Source organism: Xiphias gladius, chromosome 12 (assembly GCF_016859285.1).
Source record: "Xiphias gladius isolate SHS-SW01 ecotype Sanya breed wild chromosome 12, ASM1685928v1, whole genome shotgun sequence".
NCBI lineage: Eukaryota > Metazoa > Chordata > Actinopteri > Istiophoriformes > Xiphiidae > Xiphias > Xiphias gladius.
In genome coordinates this window covers 7,209,563-7,231,331 of record NC_053411.1, presented here as the reverse complement: position 1 = coordinate 7,231,331, position 21,769 = coordinate 7,209,563, and the positions used below count along the sequence as shown (strand labels likewise).

The 21,769-nt window shown below is 41.0% G+C and overlaps 2 protein-coding genes across 5 annotated transcripts in view; one reads left to right on the top strand and one right to left on the bottom strand.

Moving 5' to 3' along the window:
• Nucleotides 1–21,769, bottom strand: part of LOC120797585 (pyruvate carboxylase, mitochondrial-like) — a 283,931-nt gene that overhangs the window by 92,236 nt on the left and 169,926 nt on the right. The window lies entirely within an intron of this gene.
• The window catches only part of LOC120797586 (leucine-rich repeat and fibronectin type-III domain-containing protein 4), a 39,701-nt gene that overhangs the window by 14,488 nt on the left and 3,444 nt on the right, over nucleotides 1–21,769 (top strand). For both annotated transcript variants that reach the window (XM_040141378.1, XM_040141379.1), the window contains 5 exons: nucleotides 5,043–5,654; nucleotides 5,790–5,952; nucleotides 7,397–7,567; nucleotides 9,609–9,770; nucleotides 10,518–11,240. In XM_040141378.1, coding sequence (XP_039997312.1) covers nucleotides 5,069–5,654; nucleotides 5,790–5,952; nucleotides 7,397–7,567; nucleotides 9,609–9,770; nucleotides 10,518–11,240 — 1,805 coding nt within the window. In that variant the 5' untranslated portion in view covers nucleotides 5,043–5,068. The remainder of the gene's footprint in view (nucleotides 1–5,042; nucleotides 5,655–5,789; nucleotides 5,953–7,396; nucleotides 7,568–9,608; nucleotides 9,771–10,517; nucleotides 11,241–21,769) is intronic.

Sequence of the window (21,769 nt, the reverse complement as noted above, 5' to 3'; positions counted from 1 at the left end):
TCTGCTCTCTCCACCCGTGTGCTTCTTGCTCTCTGGAGGGTTTAGGGGTTCACGCAGGGTAGTGTAGCATAGACTTCTCAAAATAGAGGGAACAAAAGAGGGAAAAACAAAAACAAACAAACAACGAAAAAGCAGCTGTGGACACTCATGGTACGGTACCCATGTCTAGAGCACACAAAATCAAAACACAAACACCTAGCCAAATGCGCATTTTTTTTTTCATGTGGTGTATTTCTCCACACACACGGACACACATGGTAGGATCTTCTTAAATTTTACTTCCCTCTTTGTCTGATCTCTTTTGTTTTCCTTCTGTTCCCTCCTCCTCTGTGATTTGTCTCTCCCTCATTCATCTTTCATTGACTGCCTCCCTTTATTCTTTACTTTCCAAAATGTGCCAAGCAGGCTTGATATCAAAGGGGTTGCGGCCTTATTGCTTTATTGTGATGCCTGCTGCTTGCTTTTTGTGTGTATGATCAACAGAACGAGAGCCTGTCTGTGTATGTCCACTCACATCTTTGTGTTCCCTTCCTATTGAAAGTTCAATAGCAAACAAAAGAGCAAGTGAAGGCTTCCTAAGTGCAGAAAAAAAGGCCACACTAATTCACACACAGGAACACACATGCGTACACTTGACAAGCAATGGAGGCTAGCATCTACAACTATATACGTTAAGTGTAGATACTAGCTGATTGTTGTGACTGCACACATACACGCATTCAGATACTCACACATACTGGTCGGCACTATGCTACATCAGTGCATTGTGTAAGATAAAATTTTTATTGGTCCCCAGGGACGAAATTCTACTGCTGCAGCAGCACAAGTAACAGCCCAAAGAGGCAGGTAAAGATAAGGAAAAAAAACGATGCAAGATAAAATCGGAATTAAAAAGCTATATAAAAACACCCTAGACCAGTGTACATAAATACCATTATGGGCAAAAGCAGTTTTCAACTGGTAGTGCAATTCCATATATGCCTGAAAACTGAAACAGTAACTTCTGATTTAGAGTTTTACTGAAGCAGCAACATGTTATCTTATAGACAGTTTCTAGGTAATCTTATAAGTGTGCAGAAATCAAATGAGTTCAGTGTAACTAAAACTATTAGTTGATTAATTGACTAATCAATCAAGTAATTTACTAAGCATACCAAATATTTGCTGGTCGCAGCTTCTCAAATGAGTGGATTTGTCGCTTTTCTCTGTTGTACATCATTGTAAAATTTACCATCTTTGAGGTTTGGACTGTTGGTCATGAAAAACAAGCAATTTGAATATGTGACCTTAGGCACTGGGAACTTGTGATGGCCAATGTTCAGTATTCGAGGACAATTTATAACCTAAAGATTTATGGCAATAATCAACACAATCCATAATAGTTGATGCCTTAATAGAAACCATGTCATACTATAATATAGGATAGAAAACATAACGCCTTAAACTGTATTGTTATTATTGTCTGTACTGTGAAAAAAACTCATTCTTGAATGGGAAAATCATGAAGTACCCTTCCCCTTTCACCTGTTTATAGACATATTTTTAGTGAAGATGCCTGAATTTCAAAAGATGAAATATTGCAAAAAAGAATGGCATGGCTGAGGTAAAAAAAAGTTGGCATAATGAAAAAAATGAAAGACTTTTCAAATACATCTTGATGATGTTGTAACCGCCTTCTTCTGGAGACAAAGCTTTTATGTCCTGCTGCCACTGACTAATATGTTTCCTCTCTACCAAAAAGCCTAAAAGGATTGAGGTAGACCACAACCCAGGGTACAAGAGAATCAGAGGAGACAAATTAATTTTAAAATGCCACGGTAGGCTGAGAGCAGTAATGTACCACACACACACACATATATATATATATATAAATAATTACACATATGATTACCAACTTTAAATGGGATAGGCAAGGAACAACATAGAAGGAGGGTACGGAAGATGAGGTTGAGAGTGAAAGAAAGAGCAAGAGGAGGAGTGTAAACGAATGGGACAGGGTGTTATCCAGCTCTATGGGTCAGATCGATCAGCAAGGGGAACTGATCAGTTACACCCAACTTGTGTGTGTGCGTGTCAGAAAGTTTCAATACTGCACTGCTCTAGTTGCAAATGAGATCTCTAATAGAGGAAGCGAAAGAGCAAGAGATTAAGGGGGAGGGAGATGCAGAAGTGGAAGAAGAAAGATTTCAGGGACAGAGAAAATGATAGGACGATGAGTAAGGAAGAGGTAAGGGAGAAAAATGGAGGCATGGGAAAGTCAAAGGATAAAGCAGGTGGAGAGGAAGGATGGGTGAGAAAGTTAGATAAATGAAGGCAAGGGAGGAAAAGAAAAGCAAGGAGGAAGTGTGCCTGAGACAGGCAGAGCACAGCAGAGAACAGAAAAAAATTATGTGTGTGGCATGTAGGATCTGAGGGTGTGTGTACACATATGAGTGCATAGTTTGTGACTGAAAGTAGAAGCAGAAAAGGCAAGGAGATATGGAGGGCAGCAGAGTCAGCAAGCAATAGAGAGACATGACAGAGAGGCATAGCAGAGGAGGCAGAGTAGGGAAAAAAAAAAGGAAAGAAGGTGGTGAGGTAGAGTTGTGACTGATAACACTGTCGTACTCAGGTTGCCTCAAGGGCAGACAAGACAGAGAGAAGGAAAGAGAGGGAATGAGACAAAGAATGAAAATACGGAAGGGTTATAAGATGGAAGGTGAGCAAGGATGGACAAAGACAGAAAACACAAGGAGGAGCACTGCAGTGAGAGATGGTAGAGGATGAATGGCAAGGAAACAGAACAATCCCTGTCAAGAGTCAGAGGAAGAAGAGGAAAGGTAGGTAAAAGCAGCGCTGTGGGGGGAGGATGAAGGTCTGGGTAAGCATGACACAAGGAAAAGGATGTGAAGCTTTTGCAAGGAGAAAGAAGAGAGAAGAGGTAAAAATTAAAGACAGGGTTACAGAAAATCCGACAGACCAGAAGAGTAAATTATCACTAGAGTGAGAAAGCTGTGAGAAAACGCATCACAGGGACAGAGTCAAGGAAGGAAAAATATAAAGTGGAGAATGAAGCAAAGATGAAGGTCAAATGAAGGACTGGAGTGCAACAGGAGAGTGTGTTAGCGTATAGACATTCAGCGTGCCGCGAGTAACTTGAGCTGTCTGAGCAGCAAGCATTAGCAAAGCACAGGGGTAAGCTGGTAGACCCAGCTCTACAACACCACCTGATGTTAGGACTCTTCAGGAACCGAAGCAGACATTTTAAGCAACATTTCACTTTTGCTGTAGCATTTTAAAATTTTGGCATTCACGCCTCCACAGAAGCTCAGGAGCAGTCGACTTCAAATATCAACTGCCCTGGGGGCTAGCTGTCACTGCAGGCATTCATGACTTTGCTGCCATGCCGACCACAAACCTGTCTTTCTGCCTGTCCTATCAAATCAAACTGCATTTCTCTCCTTAACTAATAGCCCATTGATTTAAGGTTTCATCCAAACATTCTGTTACAAAAGGAAATGACATTAAGGAAGTAATGATGCCATTCATTGGAGCCTTAAGTAATCTATATGTAATCTATTCCCATCATCTAAGAGGTAAGGGCTGCTGCTTATTTCAGTCCTCTTTGCTTTAAACAGTGAGAATATGTAGGAGCCTGAGATAATATATATTGTCATTGCAAGCTTAGACTGAAGGGTTGGAAAAATAGCACACTGTAGCTTGATCTAATATAGTGCTCACATTTCTGAAGTGGACCAAAGCAAAACCTTAAGGAGGAGAATGCTAAATGGCACTGGAAACACCATACTTTGATGTCGACACTGCTTCAGTATCATGCTGAAAGAGTAAAGCTAGCACCTAATGGAAAATATTGGGGCCAGCAATTTGCATCAGCCTGTAAAGTCAGCATGATATACAGTTATGTCTGGTTGTTACTCAAAGTATTAGGTTGCAAGCATTATATATCACTTTATAATCACCACGCTCAAGCCACAACTCCACTGCACACGTCCCCAGATTGCTCCACATAAAAATACACCCAATGATCCAATGATCTTTCTTTGTGTCGGTCTCTGACTCACCGTCTCCTGCTGTGTCTCCTCTCTCGAGTTGCCACGGCTGTGACTGTCATCAACACTCCCTGTCACTCTCTCTGTATCTAGGTTACAGTTGCTAGGACAACTATTATGCATGCCAATCAGTGGCAGAGACTCATCTCTATATCTTATCGTCACCATAGCTGTATTTAGGAATGTATGGGTCACAGTGTTTGTTTATTGGAAGATTTTCTGCATGTCTGAGATTACAATTGGACCCTTCTGTGTGTTGTTCTCCAATGAGCCAACTGAGACCTACATTGCATGACTTGAGTCTTGCCGTGGAATCAAGGCTGATAGGCTTGTGACCCAATTTGATTCCCTGACCCACAGTCTTAAAAAGGGTCCTATGATATAACACTTGTCTAATCCGCTCTTACATGTTTCTAGGTAACTGTTACTATGGGGACTGGATATGTTCAGTCTTTTGGAATGTTGTTGCTAGGTAATGAGCTGTCGTGGTGAAGAGGTATACAGGGCTGTGTGTGCGCTTGGAAGTGTATAGGTAAGAGGTACGGCAAGAAAGTATGTGTTGCACGGGCATCAAACATATCTCAGTATGGATTTTGTATGCTATGAAGCACCGAGTGGGCATTAGTTCAGAGTGGTACTCATTTAAAAGGCGGCCATGGCCCACATAAGTATGCATGTGCTTGCTCATTGTGGGAACTGTTGGGTTTCTCTCTATAATATTGTAAGGTCTTGACCTTACTCTGTAAAGTGCTTTGAGATATTGTATTTTATTATTTGGCACTGTATATAAATAAATAAATTGAACTGAATGTGTGCATAAAGGCTCTCGTTCCAGCTCTGTCTAGTCAGAGTAGGTGGAGGACAGGAAACCAGACGCAATAAACACACTTCAGACATCTCTTATAAAACAATGTCTGACCAGGGTATGAATCTAAAAACCCCTTTTGCTCATTTACTCCGCTTTTTCCCCTCTGTGTCTCCTTCTCTCTCCAGGTCTGTGGATATCCAGGCGTTCTACCATGCCTGTCCCCCCACCCCTGAATCCCTGCAGACAAAAAAACCTGCCCCACACACACCTCCAACCCGAGCAAAGGGCAGAACGTTCTACCTTTCCCTCCCTTTTCCCTCCATCCATCCTCTCTCTCTCGCTTCTCCACCCTCCACTCATCTCATCTTTGCCATCCTCCTCCAATCTCATCCACTGTGCCTGCCCCAGGGCTACGAAAAGAACCCTTCCTGACTCTGTCCCTTTCCCAGCGTTTCACTGGCTGACTCTGGTCACATGCTGCCTGCTGCCATCTCTGATTGGAGCAGGGGAGACGTGGGGCGTGGTCTCGGCCTGTCCCTTCCACTGCGTGTGTCGAAACCTTTCAGAGTCGCTCAGCACACTCTGTGCCGACAAGGGCCTCCTGTTCGTCCCCCCGCACGTTGACCGGCGCACTGTCGAGCTGCGACTGGCTGACAACTTCATCACGGAGGTGGGTGGGAGTGACTTTGTCAACATGAGCGGCTTGGTTGATTTGACTTTGTCGAGGAACACCATCCACCTGATTCGACCAATGGCCTTTGCCGACCTGGAGAGTTTGCGCTCGCTGCATCTGGATGGTGAGCTGGAACAGTAATTACATTCTTGGATAACTACAGTCCTGACTTAAACTACATGGAAATTATGATTCAAACTGGTAAAATTTTGATAGAATTGAAAATACATGATGGCTTTATTTATATTTGTGCACCTAGGTAATCGCTTGACTACACTTGGACCAAGGGACCTCGCAGGTTTGGTTAATCTGCAACATTTGATCATCAACAACAACCAGCTGGTTAAGGTTTCTGCCCAGGCTTTTGATGACTTCCTGCTTACATTGGAGGACCTCGACCTCTCCTACAATAACCTCAGGAGGTAAGCTCTTGCCGTTGTTGTGAACAGCCACACCCTCTCGCATCATGCATTCACTTAATTTTTACATGTTCTGCTTTGTTAAACAGAAACAAACTATAATATTTTAAGAGTTTCCTGTGCTCATGTCTCTGGCAGTCTCAAGTGTATGCTGCAGAAGCACAGCTCAGCTCCCAAAACTTCAAGGCACACTAGAAATGCCTCGTGTGATCTCACAAGAGCCAGCTAACACAATGAAGAGAAAGTAGCTCAAACTGCAGAGGCTGGGATGAGAGGACTAAAATCTTAGGAAATTGAAAGTGAATAAATTTTGATGAGGTCCTAATTTTTTTTTTTCTTAGATTTTGTTAAGATTTGATGAGAGCACGCTTGAGCTTATTCCACTGTATAATAGTGTGTATGGCTGTAGCTATTCTATATTGCTTATATTTTAGCACACCGTGTAGAACTCCACTCATTTCTATCTAGGACAATGGAGACACTTACACCTTCACTATCTATTCTTCTGGACTAAATGTGTTAGAACGATGATTGTCGTCTCCATCAATCCCCTAGTCTCATCTTCACAGTGTCCCACTGCGTTGATGAATTCAGCAGCTTTTGGCTGTCAGCTCTGATTAAGATGTTTCATTTGTCTCCTCTACAGGAGCTCTCTCTGGGCTCTCTCCAACCTCCACCAAGCCAAAAGAAAGTAAAGAGTTTCAAAAATGCATACATTTGCAACTGCCGTTTGTTGCCCTTTGTTGTGTATTACTTAGTGGATTAAACAGACAGTTAAATAAGCCTTCATCACAGATTCTTTAACATTCTTTAAAAGTGCTCAAATCTGGAAACAGGTCATGTCATCACTCTTTTGAGGCAAAATATGAGCTTATCCAGGACGGGAGGCCCACTTGTGGCTGTGCTACAATATCAATTCATCTGTGTTTCTCTAATCTAAACCACAAATTTAATAAATTAATATGCCTACTACTTCTTCCCACTCACATGCTCAACTGTCAAGACACATTCTACTGTATAGACAAAGATGGATGAAATCAACAGTGTAGGTATGACTGTGACTCAAAATAAATGCATTACTTCACATTTATCCTATTTTCCTAGTTCTCACTCATCAGTTTTGACACACTAATTTTTCCAAAACAGTTCTCAAGTGAAGGCCTCCACAAAAAAGAATAGTAGATAATTACTACTCGCTCAGAAAATAAAGTTAAACTGATATACTAGTGGTACACTTATACTTTAATCAGGTTCATTTCTTACAGTGGAAATACCCACAAAGGACACTAACCGTCAGAGCAATAAATCTGTTTTCGCAACTGCCATTACCTTCAAGAGATATAATCTATCTCCTCTTCTACCAAACAAAATTAAAAGACCAATCTTAGCACAAAGTATATTAATTCCATGAATCTCACACAAAAGTAAATATTCCGTTTTATTGCAGGGTACCATGGGAGTCCATTCAGAACATGGCCAGTCTGCACACTTTGAACTTGGATCATAACCTGATAGACCACATAGCGGAAGGAGTTTTTGGAGAGCTGTATAAGCTTGCAAGACTGGATATGACCTCCAACAGGCTCCGAACCCTGCCTCCTGATCCCCTCTTTGCAAGGTAGCTCTCAAGCTTTGTCTTTTGTTTCTCTAAGAAGTGGCTGGGTGGAAATATTCTGTGGCAGATGACATTGCCACAGAGCCACCAAAGTGGTTTTTAACATGGGCAATCTGGCACAGAAACAACAGGAGAAACATAACATTTTTAGTCACTCCATTCAGTATTTATTTGCTATTTAATTATCCGTATGTACAGTATGTATTCACCTCTATAAACCAATTTAATTCTTACCAGTCCACTAACTGGAACATAAGAGACAGGAGATAAGGTGGTAGATAAAGTCCTATATTCTCATTTCATTTCCAACAAATTCTCCAAGCTGAACAACCACATAAGTCATATGTCCTTACCTTCTGATACGACCCATTGGAATGTCTCCTACAATAGTGCCCCTACGGCAGCAGGCGCACCAGACCTTTGTCATCATGGTTACAAACATTAACACGCAGTTAAGCTTATGGAACGATCATGGTTTGGTTAGGTTTAGGCAAGTATATTACTTGGTTAAATTTAGGGAAAGATCATGGTTTGGATTAAAATAAGTACTTCCTTAAGGTTAGAGGGCCTCTGTCATTGTGGTTACAATAATAAACATGCGTTTAAAGCTGTGGAACAGTCTTGGTAAAAAAGAAACAATGATGATGATTGGTTTCAAATGGGAAACGAACAGTGGTCTCCCGTGTCAAAGTCCTATGTTTTGTTTGAGTGCAGCTGAGTCTGAGCTCAGCTGTGATGAGGCGTCGGTGAACGTAACGCCCAATTGAGATTTAAAGAAAATTGCTGACGTGTTGTATGGTTTCTGACTTACAAATTGTCTAGTGAATATGTTGCATGTCAAAAAGCTTAGATTGGCACTAAATGATAAACCATGAACAGAGTACTAATCAGCAATAGACATGTTTTTCTGTTGGCCTGCTGTCAAAAACAAGTTAAAATTTAAGGTCAAATTATCACTTCAACTATACTTTCATGAACTTATTTTTGCACACACCTCTATGCATTCAAATTTAAAGTCAAACCTGACTCCTTTCATAAACATCTTAAGTTTAAGACTTCCTTACTTCAGATTACTTTCTCATTCAATCTTGTTTTTCTTCATTAGAGCTCAAGCTGAAGGTGCTGCGAATGAGTTTTACAAAACACTGCCATTTAAATTTACCCACCTGTGCTTTTTATCTCTATATGTAGCCGTGGAAGAGTATATATGGCAGCCTTTGACGTTCTTTCTCGCTTTCTTTTATGGGTCCAATATTTCCTTCATGTTTTTTCTTAAAGTACCACCTGTTCCCAATCACTACCTATCATTTGATGCTCTCCTAGAAGCCAACTGTTGAATAATTTGACATGGGGTGCAATGAAAACTTTTTAAAAAGAAATAAACAAGTTGGAAAGAATACATTACACACACATGCAGTATACAATATAGTATACACACACACAATTGCATTTTCGTTAAGTATGTCCCACTGCCTCATACATACTGATTTGCTATAGTTTCCAATATATTTTATGTCTGTCAGAAGAATGTGCCTTAGCTAAGACAATAAGTGTTTGAGTTATTATGCCTGAGCAGTGATAGCACATCCATTTCATATATGTGGTATTGCAGACCAATCTTTTGGACAATCTTCCAGAAACTTGCTTAGGAAATAGGCCTTATAGGGTCTTGTTTTCTTCCTTGATATTTCCAAATTATTCAAATTTTAACTTCTGCGGGATGGCTTCACAATGCTTGTAACAGCACTACTGCTAGGTGTTCCTCCTAGGTAGGCTAGTAACTGCCTGTTGTGAATCATCTTCAAATGACTTGTTTCTCTCATTTTAAGCAGCAGGCTCTTGTTAACTTACTGATGCCAAAACCTCACTTTACAGTGAAAAGATGTTGATATAAAAGGATGAAAGAATACGTTTTATAGAGTTAGTTCAAAACGTATTGTTTATCTATAAATCAAATTGATAAATATAGTATTTAAATGAACTCCATTAAGTCATAAAAAAATCTGTGTGAGTGAACTGATCTCTTTTCTGCTGTCATCTTCAGGTCCCAGACTGGTGCAATAAGTCCCACACCCTACAATGCTGTCATAAGTCTAAATTTTGGGGGGAACCCGCTGCACTGCAACTGTGAGCTGCTGTGGTTACGTCGGCTTATCCGTGGAGATGACATGGAGACGTGTGCCACACCTGCTCACCTGGCTGGAAGGTAAACGTCATCAATTGATAAATGGATTATTTTTCTAACCAACTAAAGGTTTAGAATCAACCACTTATCCTAAAAATTCTTCAGTGTCAGGGGGCAAAGGAATAGTTTGAATGGTTGAATGGTGTGTTAAATCCAATTGAAAATCATTCATTAATGTTTCCCAACTTTGTCCCTAGGCCAATCTGTCCACGTTTTTGCTCCGGCCCTGTTTAAGCACATATCCAATTAAGGGACTCGCATTTTATGATACCTTAATCGGATTATCATGTGTAAAAATAGAACTGGAGCAAAAACTCGCAGGACTCTTAGGCCATAAGGACTGAGTTTTGAAACAGTTGTGTGATATATCTATAGCAATTATTCTGATATTTTAGACTCTCGGTTTCTCCTTCCTGCATCTCTTCCCCAGAAAGTCCTGTCTAACCCTGTTGTCAAAAGTGTGAAGTGATAAAAACAAAGGAAAATGAGCATCTGTTGTCATGTGTCATTGCTGGTACCATTAATAACTCTTTGCTTAGCCTTGTCTTCTGCAGAATAGCATGGGATATTGTTCAGTCTGCTGAGCGTTATGGAACTTTCCCCTTAAATTGATAAAGACCACATAGATCTTTAGGTTAATGTACCACATTAATCTGCCAAACCCACCTCGGAGGGATAAAATAAACATTCCTGAGCTTAGACAAAAAGGTTATCCTGCTCTACCTCTCTCTCATTGGCTCATCTCTCTTCCCTCCCTTTTTCTATCAGATATTTCTGGTCAATTCCTGAAGAGGAGTTTACTTGTGAACCACCTCTTATCACCCGTCACACTCACAAGCTGTGGGTCTTGGAGGGTCAGCGAGCCACGCTAAAGTGCCGTGCCATTGGCGACCCTGAGCCAGTTGTCCACTGGGTTTCACCAGATGACCGCATCATTGCAAACTCATCTCGGACCAGCTCCTTCAGCAATGGGACCTTGGATATCTTAGTAACGGTCGCCCGGGATGATGGGGCATACACATGTATTGCAATAAATGCAGCAGGGGAAGCTACTGCTACTGTGGACCTGAAAATAATCCCCCTGCCTCACCGGGGAGGAGCAGGTGAAAACACAGGGAACACCAAGAACAACAGGAATGTGACCAGTGGGATTTTACGGACTGATCCAGGTTCCTCGGATATCAGCACAGGGAAAAATGGAGGGATTAACAATGGTGTAGGACGTGGAGGAGAAGTGGAGGATGGGAGAAGAAGTGGAGGGGAAGATGAAGAGGGTGATAGCGGGAGGGCCCCCGAAGGAGAGAGAGCTGAAGGAGGGAGCATGGAGGATGATGAAGGGGACGACGAGGAAGGGAGGATGGTTGGAGTACAAGGGGTTACGTCAACCTCGGCTCAGGTCCGATGGGATTTGGGGCGTTTGTCTGCAACTTACGTTGTCTGGATGTATCAGATACAGTACAACTGCACTGCAGACGAGACCCTCATCTACAGGTCAGTTAAACTTTTGCTATAAAATACCCATTACTCACTATGTAAACAATGCTAGCCATTTCGCATTTGCAATGCTACTTTTACAGTAGCTTAGATACTTGCCAACAGGTATTGGTTATTGTTTTATACCATCAGATTCTCCTCTATATGTAACCACAAGTCATTGTCACTTTCTCCCTCATTTTTCATACAAAACCCTTAAATATTTATCCATTATAACATGATAACTCAGTAGTGCAACTCTTCACTTCGTACATGGACCAGTGGATAGCTGTGATATAGGGACAAGTATAAAGTATTTAACTCTGAATGCAGGATACATCTACAGCAACATTTAGTGACATACAGTTGCATATGCCATAATTAATGGGCAAGTTTGATAAAGTCACAGGATCTTGATCGGATGTCATTTTTAATTTGAAGTAACATTTAAATCTTCAGTGAACCATGTCATTTTGCATTTAAAATGAGATCACCCCACACTTCAGTGTCATGTTTACTCACCCTCCTCTCAGAGGCAGAGAAATAGTCAAACATTTATGAAGATCAGATCTGAGGTTAAGGGCCACAACGTTGTTCTTGTTAGCACAAATAATTTCAAAGACCACCATCACACCCTGCCCCATAAGTTTAGGCAACATTTTTTGTAAAAATGTTTGGTGTAAAACTAATCTGCATACCTAAGAAAGCCTTTGCAAAGCTGGCAATCTTTGCTCACTGTTTCTATGTCACGTTGAGCCAATTTGTATACTGGAGCTGTGGGTCTAGCAAAAGGAGAGAAGATGTTCTACTAGTGTAGAGCTAAAAAAGATTGGAAGGAAGAACAAATCAATGCAAAGAGTTTATGTAAAACAAACCTTTCCCTTTAGATCATAAGTTTCACACTGTCTGTTTTCATATTTTAAATCTGTGATACCCTTAAAAACTAACTAAAGTAAACATGGGCAGAGATGGAAAGTCCGATTGAAGACGATAAAAAGGGAGGAAATGAGGCAAACATGAAGAACTGAGATGGATGGAGGCAGGATAGGGCTCGTCTTTCAAAATATGACTGTCTCGGATTTCAGCTACCTGCTAACAAGTATAATAATATTTATAATAATACTACTGCACAGCACATGAATTATGACTGCATGCATTCTGGGTTTACTGCTGTTTATTTACAACCATAGACAGATGACACATTACTGTGTAAAAAATGGGTGAAACAGTGAGATGTGAGATGGAATAAGACATGGAAAGACAAGGTTGGGCAAGGGACTACCATGATTACAGTCCGTACCCAACCCTGTATTTTTGTTTTTGATTTAATTCTACACTAATGCAGGATCGAATGTGATTTCCCTAAGGTATTATTAAGATGGTACTAAGCTGTAAGTGGTATTGGGAAGGGGTAAAGGGGGCTAACCATATGACAGGAAAAGAACAGAGAAGACAGACAGATGGAGAGATGACTGGAAAGATAAACTGTGTGTGGGTAAAATCAGAAGGTTTGAGGGAAAGTACGAATAATGGCAGCTGGGGGTGAACGGTGAAAAGATGGCTGGGGAGATTAAACTAATAGTTTGAGTGATGGATAGATCCAGAAGTGAAGAAGGGATGGATTTTAAGATAAGAATGAGGCCTCAGAGATTTCAGGAGGAGAGGGATTGAGGAAGAGGAGGTAGATGGGTTCCACCTAAATCACGACGGGAGAGATTGAGATGAAAAAAGGATGGCTGAAAGGAGAGAGACTGACAGACAGACAGGGGAAAAAGAAAGGGGTGGGCCTTCGAGAAAAGCAAGGGAACAAAGATGGGGAAAGGGGGAGGAGGTATTTAAATCTATCACTGGAGTAGAGTAAGAGAGAATTTGTGTACACAACAGAAATACACCTGGGTATGGAAGAAAGAGGGAGAGTGGGAGGCCCAATGTAATGAAAGAGAAAGAGGGAAGAGAGGATGGAGTTGGAATAGCAGAGAGATGGGAAGTAGTCTTAAAAAATAAAGGAAAAGGAATAATGTCACAAGGCAACAGCAGGAAGAGGAAATGGAGACAAGGCAATGTGGTAAAAGCCCTGCAGGACAGCGATCCACTGCTAGAGAGAGGGTTGGGTGGATGAAAGGACTGAGGTGAGGAGGCAAAGAGGTATCCCCTTTAAATGCCACATCAAAAGAGATGAGTGCAGATTCTGTACAGTCCCATGACACATTTGTGGCAATTACACATGGATAACTAATTAAATGATTGAATTGAATTAACTGAATGAGATCCAAGCTCCCTTGCTGATCAGCTGCATTACTTCCGCTGTGGAAAATATTCTGATAACAGGAGAGCTGACGTTATCAAGTAAAGGTGTTTTATCTCTAGAAACCGAAGCTTATAGCATATAATGCATCTATAGCTTCATAATTAATCTAACCCTTTGATAGAATTGCAACAAAAACTGGACACTGAGATTGACAAAAGCAGTATTATTGGAATGCATTGAATTGAACAGCTGTTTCTAATATGTTGAAATCCCAGTTGACCTGGCTAAATATAGCTCTTAAACACAAAAGGGTGTTAAAGATGTAAAATGCCCTTCTCTAAGGGAACAAACTTTATGGAGATAATGACATAGCAGCATCAGTAGAGGTGAAGGCTTAGCTGTGCATCTTGGGACAAAAATGCTTCCAGACACAAAGAAAATCACACAGAAACAAAATAGCAAAGATATAAGCAAGAAAGACTGAGCCAAGGCAACCAGTGTCACAGGAGAGATGCTGAAATTCAGCAAGGAAGGAGTAAGTGATGTGAAGTTTGACTAAACTCTAAGCAAATCACACCGCCATCAAAACAGACAGTGGGGATAAATATCTCAAAGGAAAACGAGAGATGTAGTGGCTATCTTAAAGGTGAAATTGAGATATAAACTCAACTGAGCTGGAAAATAGAAGAAAAAGGATCGAAAAGGAGACAAAGTCTGAGGGCTTTGAGGAAGGAAGCAGGGAAATCAGTCTCAGAGGACAGATAAAGAGGAAATGGAAGGGAGCAGCATTTGAAAGGAAGCATACCACAATGTAGTCAGGGATTTCCAGTATAGATTTCTATCGTGTTATCAATGTGCCAGTGCCAACCGCAATATCACACCAGCTACCAAGTCTGAGAAAAGAGTGTCAGCCAAAGGGAGTCTGGGTTATGGATTCAAAAGGAAAGAATGGAAGAGTGAGATTTTATGCTTTGTATCAGGGATTTGTGTTCATACTTTGTTGTTGCTGCCGTATGTGTGTACCTACCAGCCCATCTGAACTGAGCTGAGGGGGGAGGGAGAGAGACCGTAAGAGAGGAAAATAGAGATTTTAAGAATGGAAGGCAAGGAAAGGCAAGAGAGAAAAAAAAGCAAGCATCTGGTCTTTAACAACTGACAAAAGTGAGCTACATAGTGAGAAAGTGGTATATAGCGTTTATACAGATTACAGATCAACAGAGCACATTGTGTGACTGCCCGATTTGGTCATCTTTAAAAGGTCAGTTGCATGGTAGACAACACCAGCTTCCATTTTAGCATGGCCTGTCTAATTCTGATGGCATCTGTGACAGTACCAGGTGGGATGTCGTACATGTAGCATCCGCTGGGCACTGCTCACCCTGTCACCTTCAGCTCCCCTGACACTATCAACTGAGCTTCCTTCCTGGAACTTTGCCACAATGTTACAGCGGCACACTTGATTTTTCATAAGAAAATGTCCTGGATTATCCAACGTGAGATGGCGCTCAGATATTCTGAAAAGCCCAGAAATAGAATGAGAATAAGAATTTCATGAGGTTGCTGGTGAATGTGGGAAATTACAAAATTGGCATGTCTTTCTTGCCCACACATGGGTACAGCCTACCTGAAGGACAAAGAACGGGAGAAAGAATGTCCCTCCATTTTAATGAGGCAGCATTTGTAAAGCGACCCCTGTTGTACCAACTGTTCGAAAAATTTGTTCAGTCTTTTTAGCAAAATTTCTAGTTTCGAACAATTTCTCTATTACAGAGCCATGCACAAAGGGACAAGCTGAAGAGTTTCTTTTTAACCACCACAGAATATACTGCACATGGGTCGACAAACCAAAAGCCCATCAACCTCACAAAACACACATCTGTGCGAAGCTGGTAATGTCCAGTCTTTAGTTGAGTCTGTGTCAGAAAAGTGTTGGTACTTTGTAGTTACTGTACTGAATTATGCTATAAGCCATCTGTGTGATTTTGTCCACCCTATGTATATATAGAGGCTAGACAAAGTCACAAAATACATCCATTCAGTTCAATTATAACCTCTCTGCCACTCTCAAATGCCATCTGACATGAAGTAAATAGCACATAACTCAAAGCTTCACAACAATATTATTTGTTGCAGAACTATTTTATTGGAATCATGTTACATTGTACAGCACAAGTGTCATTGAGTCCAAACTCTACGTGGATAATGAGACAAATATCACTAAAATATTAAAGATGTAGTTTTTTGCTTTCTATTGTGCTTCTGATGCTTTTTTTTTTAAGTGTCCTGTATTTGTACTTTTTTAAGAACACTGGCAACCTATTGGGATAGAAGTTGTCAATACTTCATGAATCACCATAACATAAGGCACGCCAGTGAGGGGCATTTGTATGACACTTAAGACGTAAGAGGCAAAAGTTTCTCATTAGGTTCAAAAGTACTCTAAGTGTGCAGGCACAACAGGATCAATTTTCCTACTGGGCACTCAAAGTGTCAATTTTGGCTCAGAATTTAATGGGACCAGAAACGATCACAGGGACAGAAAGAGGAGGAGGTTGGAAAGAAAATCACACAGAGTTTAAGAAATAATGAGAATAATGAGTAGTAGAGTCTCAGAAAAGAGAGACAGTTAAAAAGGACAGTGTGAGAGTTTGACAGCCACAGGAAAGTAGCATGCTGATAAATAGACAGATGAGAGCATGGGTAATGAGTCCCAAACAGAGAGGGAAATGAAAGGATTAAAAAAGTAGAACCTGAAAATTAGGTGTATGACAATAGCGCTCATTTGCTGACACTAATTACACGCCATATTTGACTAATATTTGACACGGAGTACTGAACTAATCTATTAATGTGTGGTACACTGAACTGTTTTCTTCCACTGGAGACATCAAACATCCAGAGTTTCTTTCAGTTACTGTCATGTATTGTACAATATGATATTGCTGGGGAAACTGATATAAGCATCCTATTTTAGCTTGGTATGAGCTTGATACATAACTAATACAAGAAATCATACAAGAAACAAGATAAGTGCATCTGCTGAGGCAGGGATAGATAAGGATGTAAAGACAGATAATAGTGGCGTAGAGAGGAGGCATGCAGAGACAAAAATGGAGAAAGGGAGAAAGGAAGAAAAGAGTAAAGACTGAGAAGGCCAAAAGGATGAAGGAAAGAAAGGGAGGGAGGGAGAAAGAGGAGGGACAAAACTAGGTTGAGAGTTGTACCCCAGGGGTAGATGTAATTTAGTGTTAAACTACTGTGTCAATACATTTGCCAACTCACATCAGAGGCAGAGGAAGGAAGGAAAAGAGGAAGGGTCAGCACACAATACACACAGTATGTCAACTTATACTATACTGTAAGGTCAGAGGAAGGGAGGAAGTGAGTAAGGGAGGTAGAAGGGGACAGATTGAGATTCATACTACCCTTTCATCATGTGGTTAAGTAGAATTAAGAGAAATTCGGGAAAGATGATTTACAAAGACAAATACTGGATGATTGAGGAGGAGATGGAGGTCATAAAAAAGGAATGTGAATGGGAGAAAAAACAACTGAACCAGGCAGAGCAAGAAAATCAGGCCAAATGAGAGCGAGCCGAGTGACAAGGATAGATTAAGGAAAGCGAAAAGACAGAAGGAGGGATGAAACTAAATCCAGAGGGAAGAGGGAAAAAGAGACTGACAGAAAGACAGATCAATGAAAACAGAAGAAGAGATCAGACTAAATTGAGGGAGACAGCCAACGAGACAGTAAATAGTCCGACGAATCAAGACCAAAAATGTAGGAAAGGGTAAACAAACAAAAGACCCGACATGTGAAAAAGGAAACGAGGGCAGTATAGATGTCAGCCAAAAGAGGAGATAATTGCTTTGTTGTTCCTCCTTGTCTCTCTCTCTCTCTCTCTCTCCCTGTGCCACATCTTGTCTGGTGTCAGACTACCAGACTTTGTAACGCAGATAGAGAGAAAAAGAGAGGAAGAAATAAGGTATTAAGAGAACAAGAGAGGAAGTGGGGGGGGGGGGTGAGGAAAAGGGAACAGGATTCTACCATTCCTTTATCTCCACTCTTTTCTTTTCCTTTCTCCCCCCCTCTCTCTCCTGGGTCCTAATAATTACTCGTTTCTGTGTCACCAGCTTGAACAAAGCGCTCCTTTGTCTTTTTCACTTTCTCCCTGCATTCGTGTGTGTGCGCACGCTTTTACAGGGTTAAACCATAATTAGAAGTGTGGAGACAGACACAGACGCTCCTGGCATGTTAGGTGACAGAGCTAAATACTAGCATCTGCAAATACAGGGATGATAATGACAACAACCACCCCTGATCCGTCAACAAAACCAATTCAATCAATCAATTCAATTTTTTTCAGAACAGTAGTTCAACTTATACTGGGTTCCCCTTATATTCATGAACGTACATTGTCTCAGGAACACTGAGGATTTATGATGCATATGCCCACCCCAGAGCTGCATATTTGCATGTACATATGAAAATAAGCATGTAAATATGGTTAAAAATGCAGATGCAGTGAGTAGTAGTGAATCAACATATAAAAGATGTATGTGTTTGTGAATGTGTCTGGGTCTTCCATGTATATTTCAGTGAATTTGCTTGCCTATTTCTGTGGCTGCCAGCGTGGCAAAAACAACTAGGGAGGTGATTCACGATCTCATAGGGGAGGGAGCAATGGTGGGGTGGAGGAGAAGAGTGGCGATATAGGGAGAGGGGAGAGGAAGAGAGGGCGGATGAGAAATATAAGATGAGGGCAAATGGAGAGGTGGCAGGGAAATGGAAGAGGAAAGGAGGGGAGAGGATGAGGAGGAGGGAAGAGCAGAGGCAGATAAAGGGAAATGATGAGGAGAGGAGAGGAGGAGAGGAGAGGGAAGAGGGTAGTTGGAGTGACCTTGGTTGTTGAAGATTGGTACACGGTTATACTGTGGCTAATAGAGACATAGTACAGTGACTGCAAAAAGTAGAAAGGCTTGGAGGTCAGGTAGAGCCTGACACTAATCAGCTAAAGATTTGTGGGGAGCAGAGCTGATTGGCTGCAGAAACACAGAGGAGGTAGGACAGACACAGAGAGACAACGAAGGAGAAGACATGAGGAGAGGGAATGAAACAAAAATGTCAAATGGTAAAAAGTGCCAAGAAAGAGGATAAACATGTAATAAAGGTGCACCACTGCAGATTTAGGTAAAGGGAAAGAAAGGATGGGCAGAGGATACTGAGCGATAAGAGGGAGTGACTGATCAACGAAAAGATGGAAATCTGTTCATAAAAGATGTATGGAAAAAGAATAAGGAGGATATTGAGGGAGGTAGGATTGAAAAAGAGCTGAAAAGAACGGTAGAGGGAAGAATGTGGGATAGAGTGAATAAAGGTAGGGATATTGAATGGCAGCCTTAGAAAAAGTGTGTGTGTGTGTGTGTGTGTGTGTGTGTGTGTGTGTGTGTGTGTGTGTGTGTGTGTGTGTGTGAGAGAGAGTGTCATGGTCACACAATGTAGGACAGATTGAACAGTTTGATGCAGTGTTCCAATTTATCATACATAGTATAGACTAGAAGCATTCAATTGTTTTATGTTAATCCACATATACAGTATACACAAATTCATTTGGTGCAGGATAAGTCATAATGCTACCATTCTGTATACCAGGAAGTAGAAATGGCATCAGCACAAATACCGCTTGTACAAAGCAATACAGTTTCTTTTTCAGCACTGAATCCAATAACGCATGCAACAGTATATCAGCAATATTAATCAAACTGAGACACTAAGCGACATGGGAAAAGAGGGGAAAAGAAAGGACATGAGAAACCAGCACGCATTAACATGACAGTGAATCAAAGTGAGAGAAAACCCATTTAAATATAACCTTTTGTTAAAGAGAACCAGCCTCTCAGCCGAGCATGAATCCCCACAGTGATGGTCAAGTCTCTATGCCTAGCGGGATCTATCAATTATATTCAGACACATAAAGGCTCTAGATGAACTGACACTGCCGTAATATTTCTCAGGGCCTTTTATAAGCCTATAATATGACCAAGGCTTTTTATTCAGAAACAGAGGCAGCAGTAGCATTATGAGTGCAGCTTCTTGCATATTTCATGTGGGAAATCTGAAAGCATCCACTGCCTTTACTACTGCCCTTTACAGGGGTTTCGCAATCCTCTGGTTTGACCGATGCCAAAGAAAAGCTTTCATTTTAGGTTTTCATTCCTGAGATACTTGGTTTTAACGCTTCGGTTTGATTTCAGTTTTTAAGATGCCTTACTCTTTGCTGTAGGTATATAAAAAGGACTTACTCAAAACCTCTCTTTAGCAATTTTAGTTTTGCTCTCAAGTTCTGGGCCTTGCAATATAGTCATTGTCCGTCATTTCACAGACGTACCTGACACCTTGAACAATGAAAGTCCCCAAACTGAAGGCATCAGTTGGAGGAAACATTCAAACTAATTAATTTGTTTAAAGAGTTATACTGGATACCAGCATTTCCTGGGACATTATAGTAAATTGGCTTTAGGATGCCGTCTTTTTAGACCATGTAATTGTTAAACTGTCTGCAGCTTTCTTTTTTGTATCACTCAGTGTTTAATGCTTGTTTGGAATTTGCTGTGATCCAACAAGTCAAGTTTCATGACAGTGTTCACTCTTTGAAAGAAAGATGACTAATATTCTGGGAGATGAGGCCATGGAAGTTGACTGGTCATGAAAATGGGAGGAATGTGTTGATATTGCATGAAGAGATGCTTTCACTAGAAGTACTGCACTGCTGAGCCAAATAATGAGCCTTTGCCATGGTAACACACACCTGGGCCCAAAGTTGCTCCAGTGCCAGGAATGAGTTAATTGGCGAATTTGTGGCAGTGTTAGAAAGCAATCTATAGCGACTTAATGACTACTGGATAAGGTTGATTTTAATGAGACTACCCCATGTGTCCGTTCAGATTATACTAGGACTTGAAGTGTCAGACAGTACATTGTAATTCCTTATCAAATCATACTGAGCTTCTGCAGGAAATTAGTTTGGAGGTATTTCTGTGTCAGTCCTCGCAATTCAAATCACTCCAGGTGATTCGCGAAGGCAGAGTAACTGAGTTTTCCACACGCTGTTCTGTGCAGAAAACACTTTTAATCCTAAATTATACCTGTGCAACAGTTGATATTCTAGATATTTGTTCATACAATTTCAATTTTGTTCACTTTTAAACCTTGAGAAAGCAGTGAAAATCGGGTATCAATATCCCTACTTCACAGTACCGTATCCCAAATCCATGTGTCTGCCTTGTAGCTTGCCTTGAATAGACCCCTCTTTTGTTTCCCACCTAATTTATCAGTATTCAAGAAAGCTACATGTTATTTCTATAACACTGACATAGATATGTTTTTGAGAATTGTCAATTGGATTGATTTCATTTGTTAAACTTGCGTGTGCAGCGCAAGTAGCTAATTATACCCAATTAAATATTTAAGAAAAAAACAAGTAGGCTAAATTGTCATTGGTATCTTTATTTTTAATGCATTATAAGCAGACTAAGGTTAGGGGCTTTCTGCAGTGGGTCCCCCTGTGTCACACTAGTCACGCTAGATGGCATTTATAGGATGTAGCACAAGTCTGAGGGGAGCTGGAATGGTTAGCAACAGACAATACAAATAAGCTCTTTGATGTAGCATGAAAAAGGAGGGAAAGAGAGGGACTCAGAAAGCAAAAATACAGGAGAAGAAATAAAAAAAGAAATCACTGACAAAATATTCATAGTAGCAACACAAAAATCCACAAACACACACTTGCCCACACAAGAGGGTTGGACAGCAGAGGGCAAAGTCATACCCATCAGCGACAGACACTTGAGCTGTGCTACGGTCTCCCACACACACTTTACCCCGGCAGGTCACATACACAAACCCAGTAACATGAAAATACACAGATTTCCATTCAGGTATGTCATAAATACGAAGATATACAACCATAAACGCCTGCACACAGAGACAAGCACATACAATTTATGTAAAGCCTGTTCGGCTCCATTCTTATCAGCCTTGATCGCGCCCCCCCCCCATCGTTCACCTATTCTGTTAGTTTTAATGGCTGCTCAAACACTTAAAATGGGGACCCATTCAAAGTACTTCTCTCTTTATTATTCCATGCAAGCAGTCATTCATTAGACACATGCAGGAATTTGCAGTCAAAAAACAAAACCCACTCACTTGTGATGACAATACACATTCATTTCCCATAGTCCTCTCATCAAAACCACAGTATGTCTCAGCTTTACTGTAATCCTAGACCTAACCTAAAATG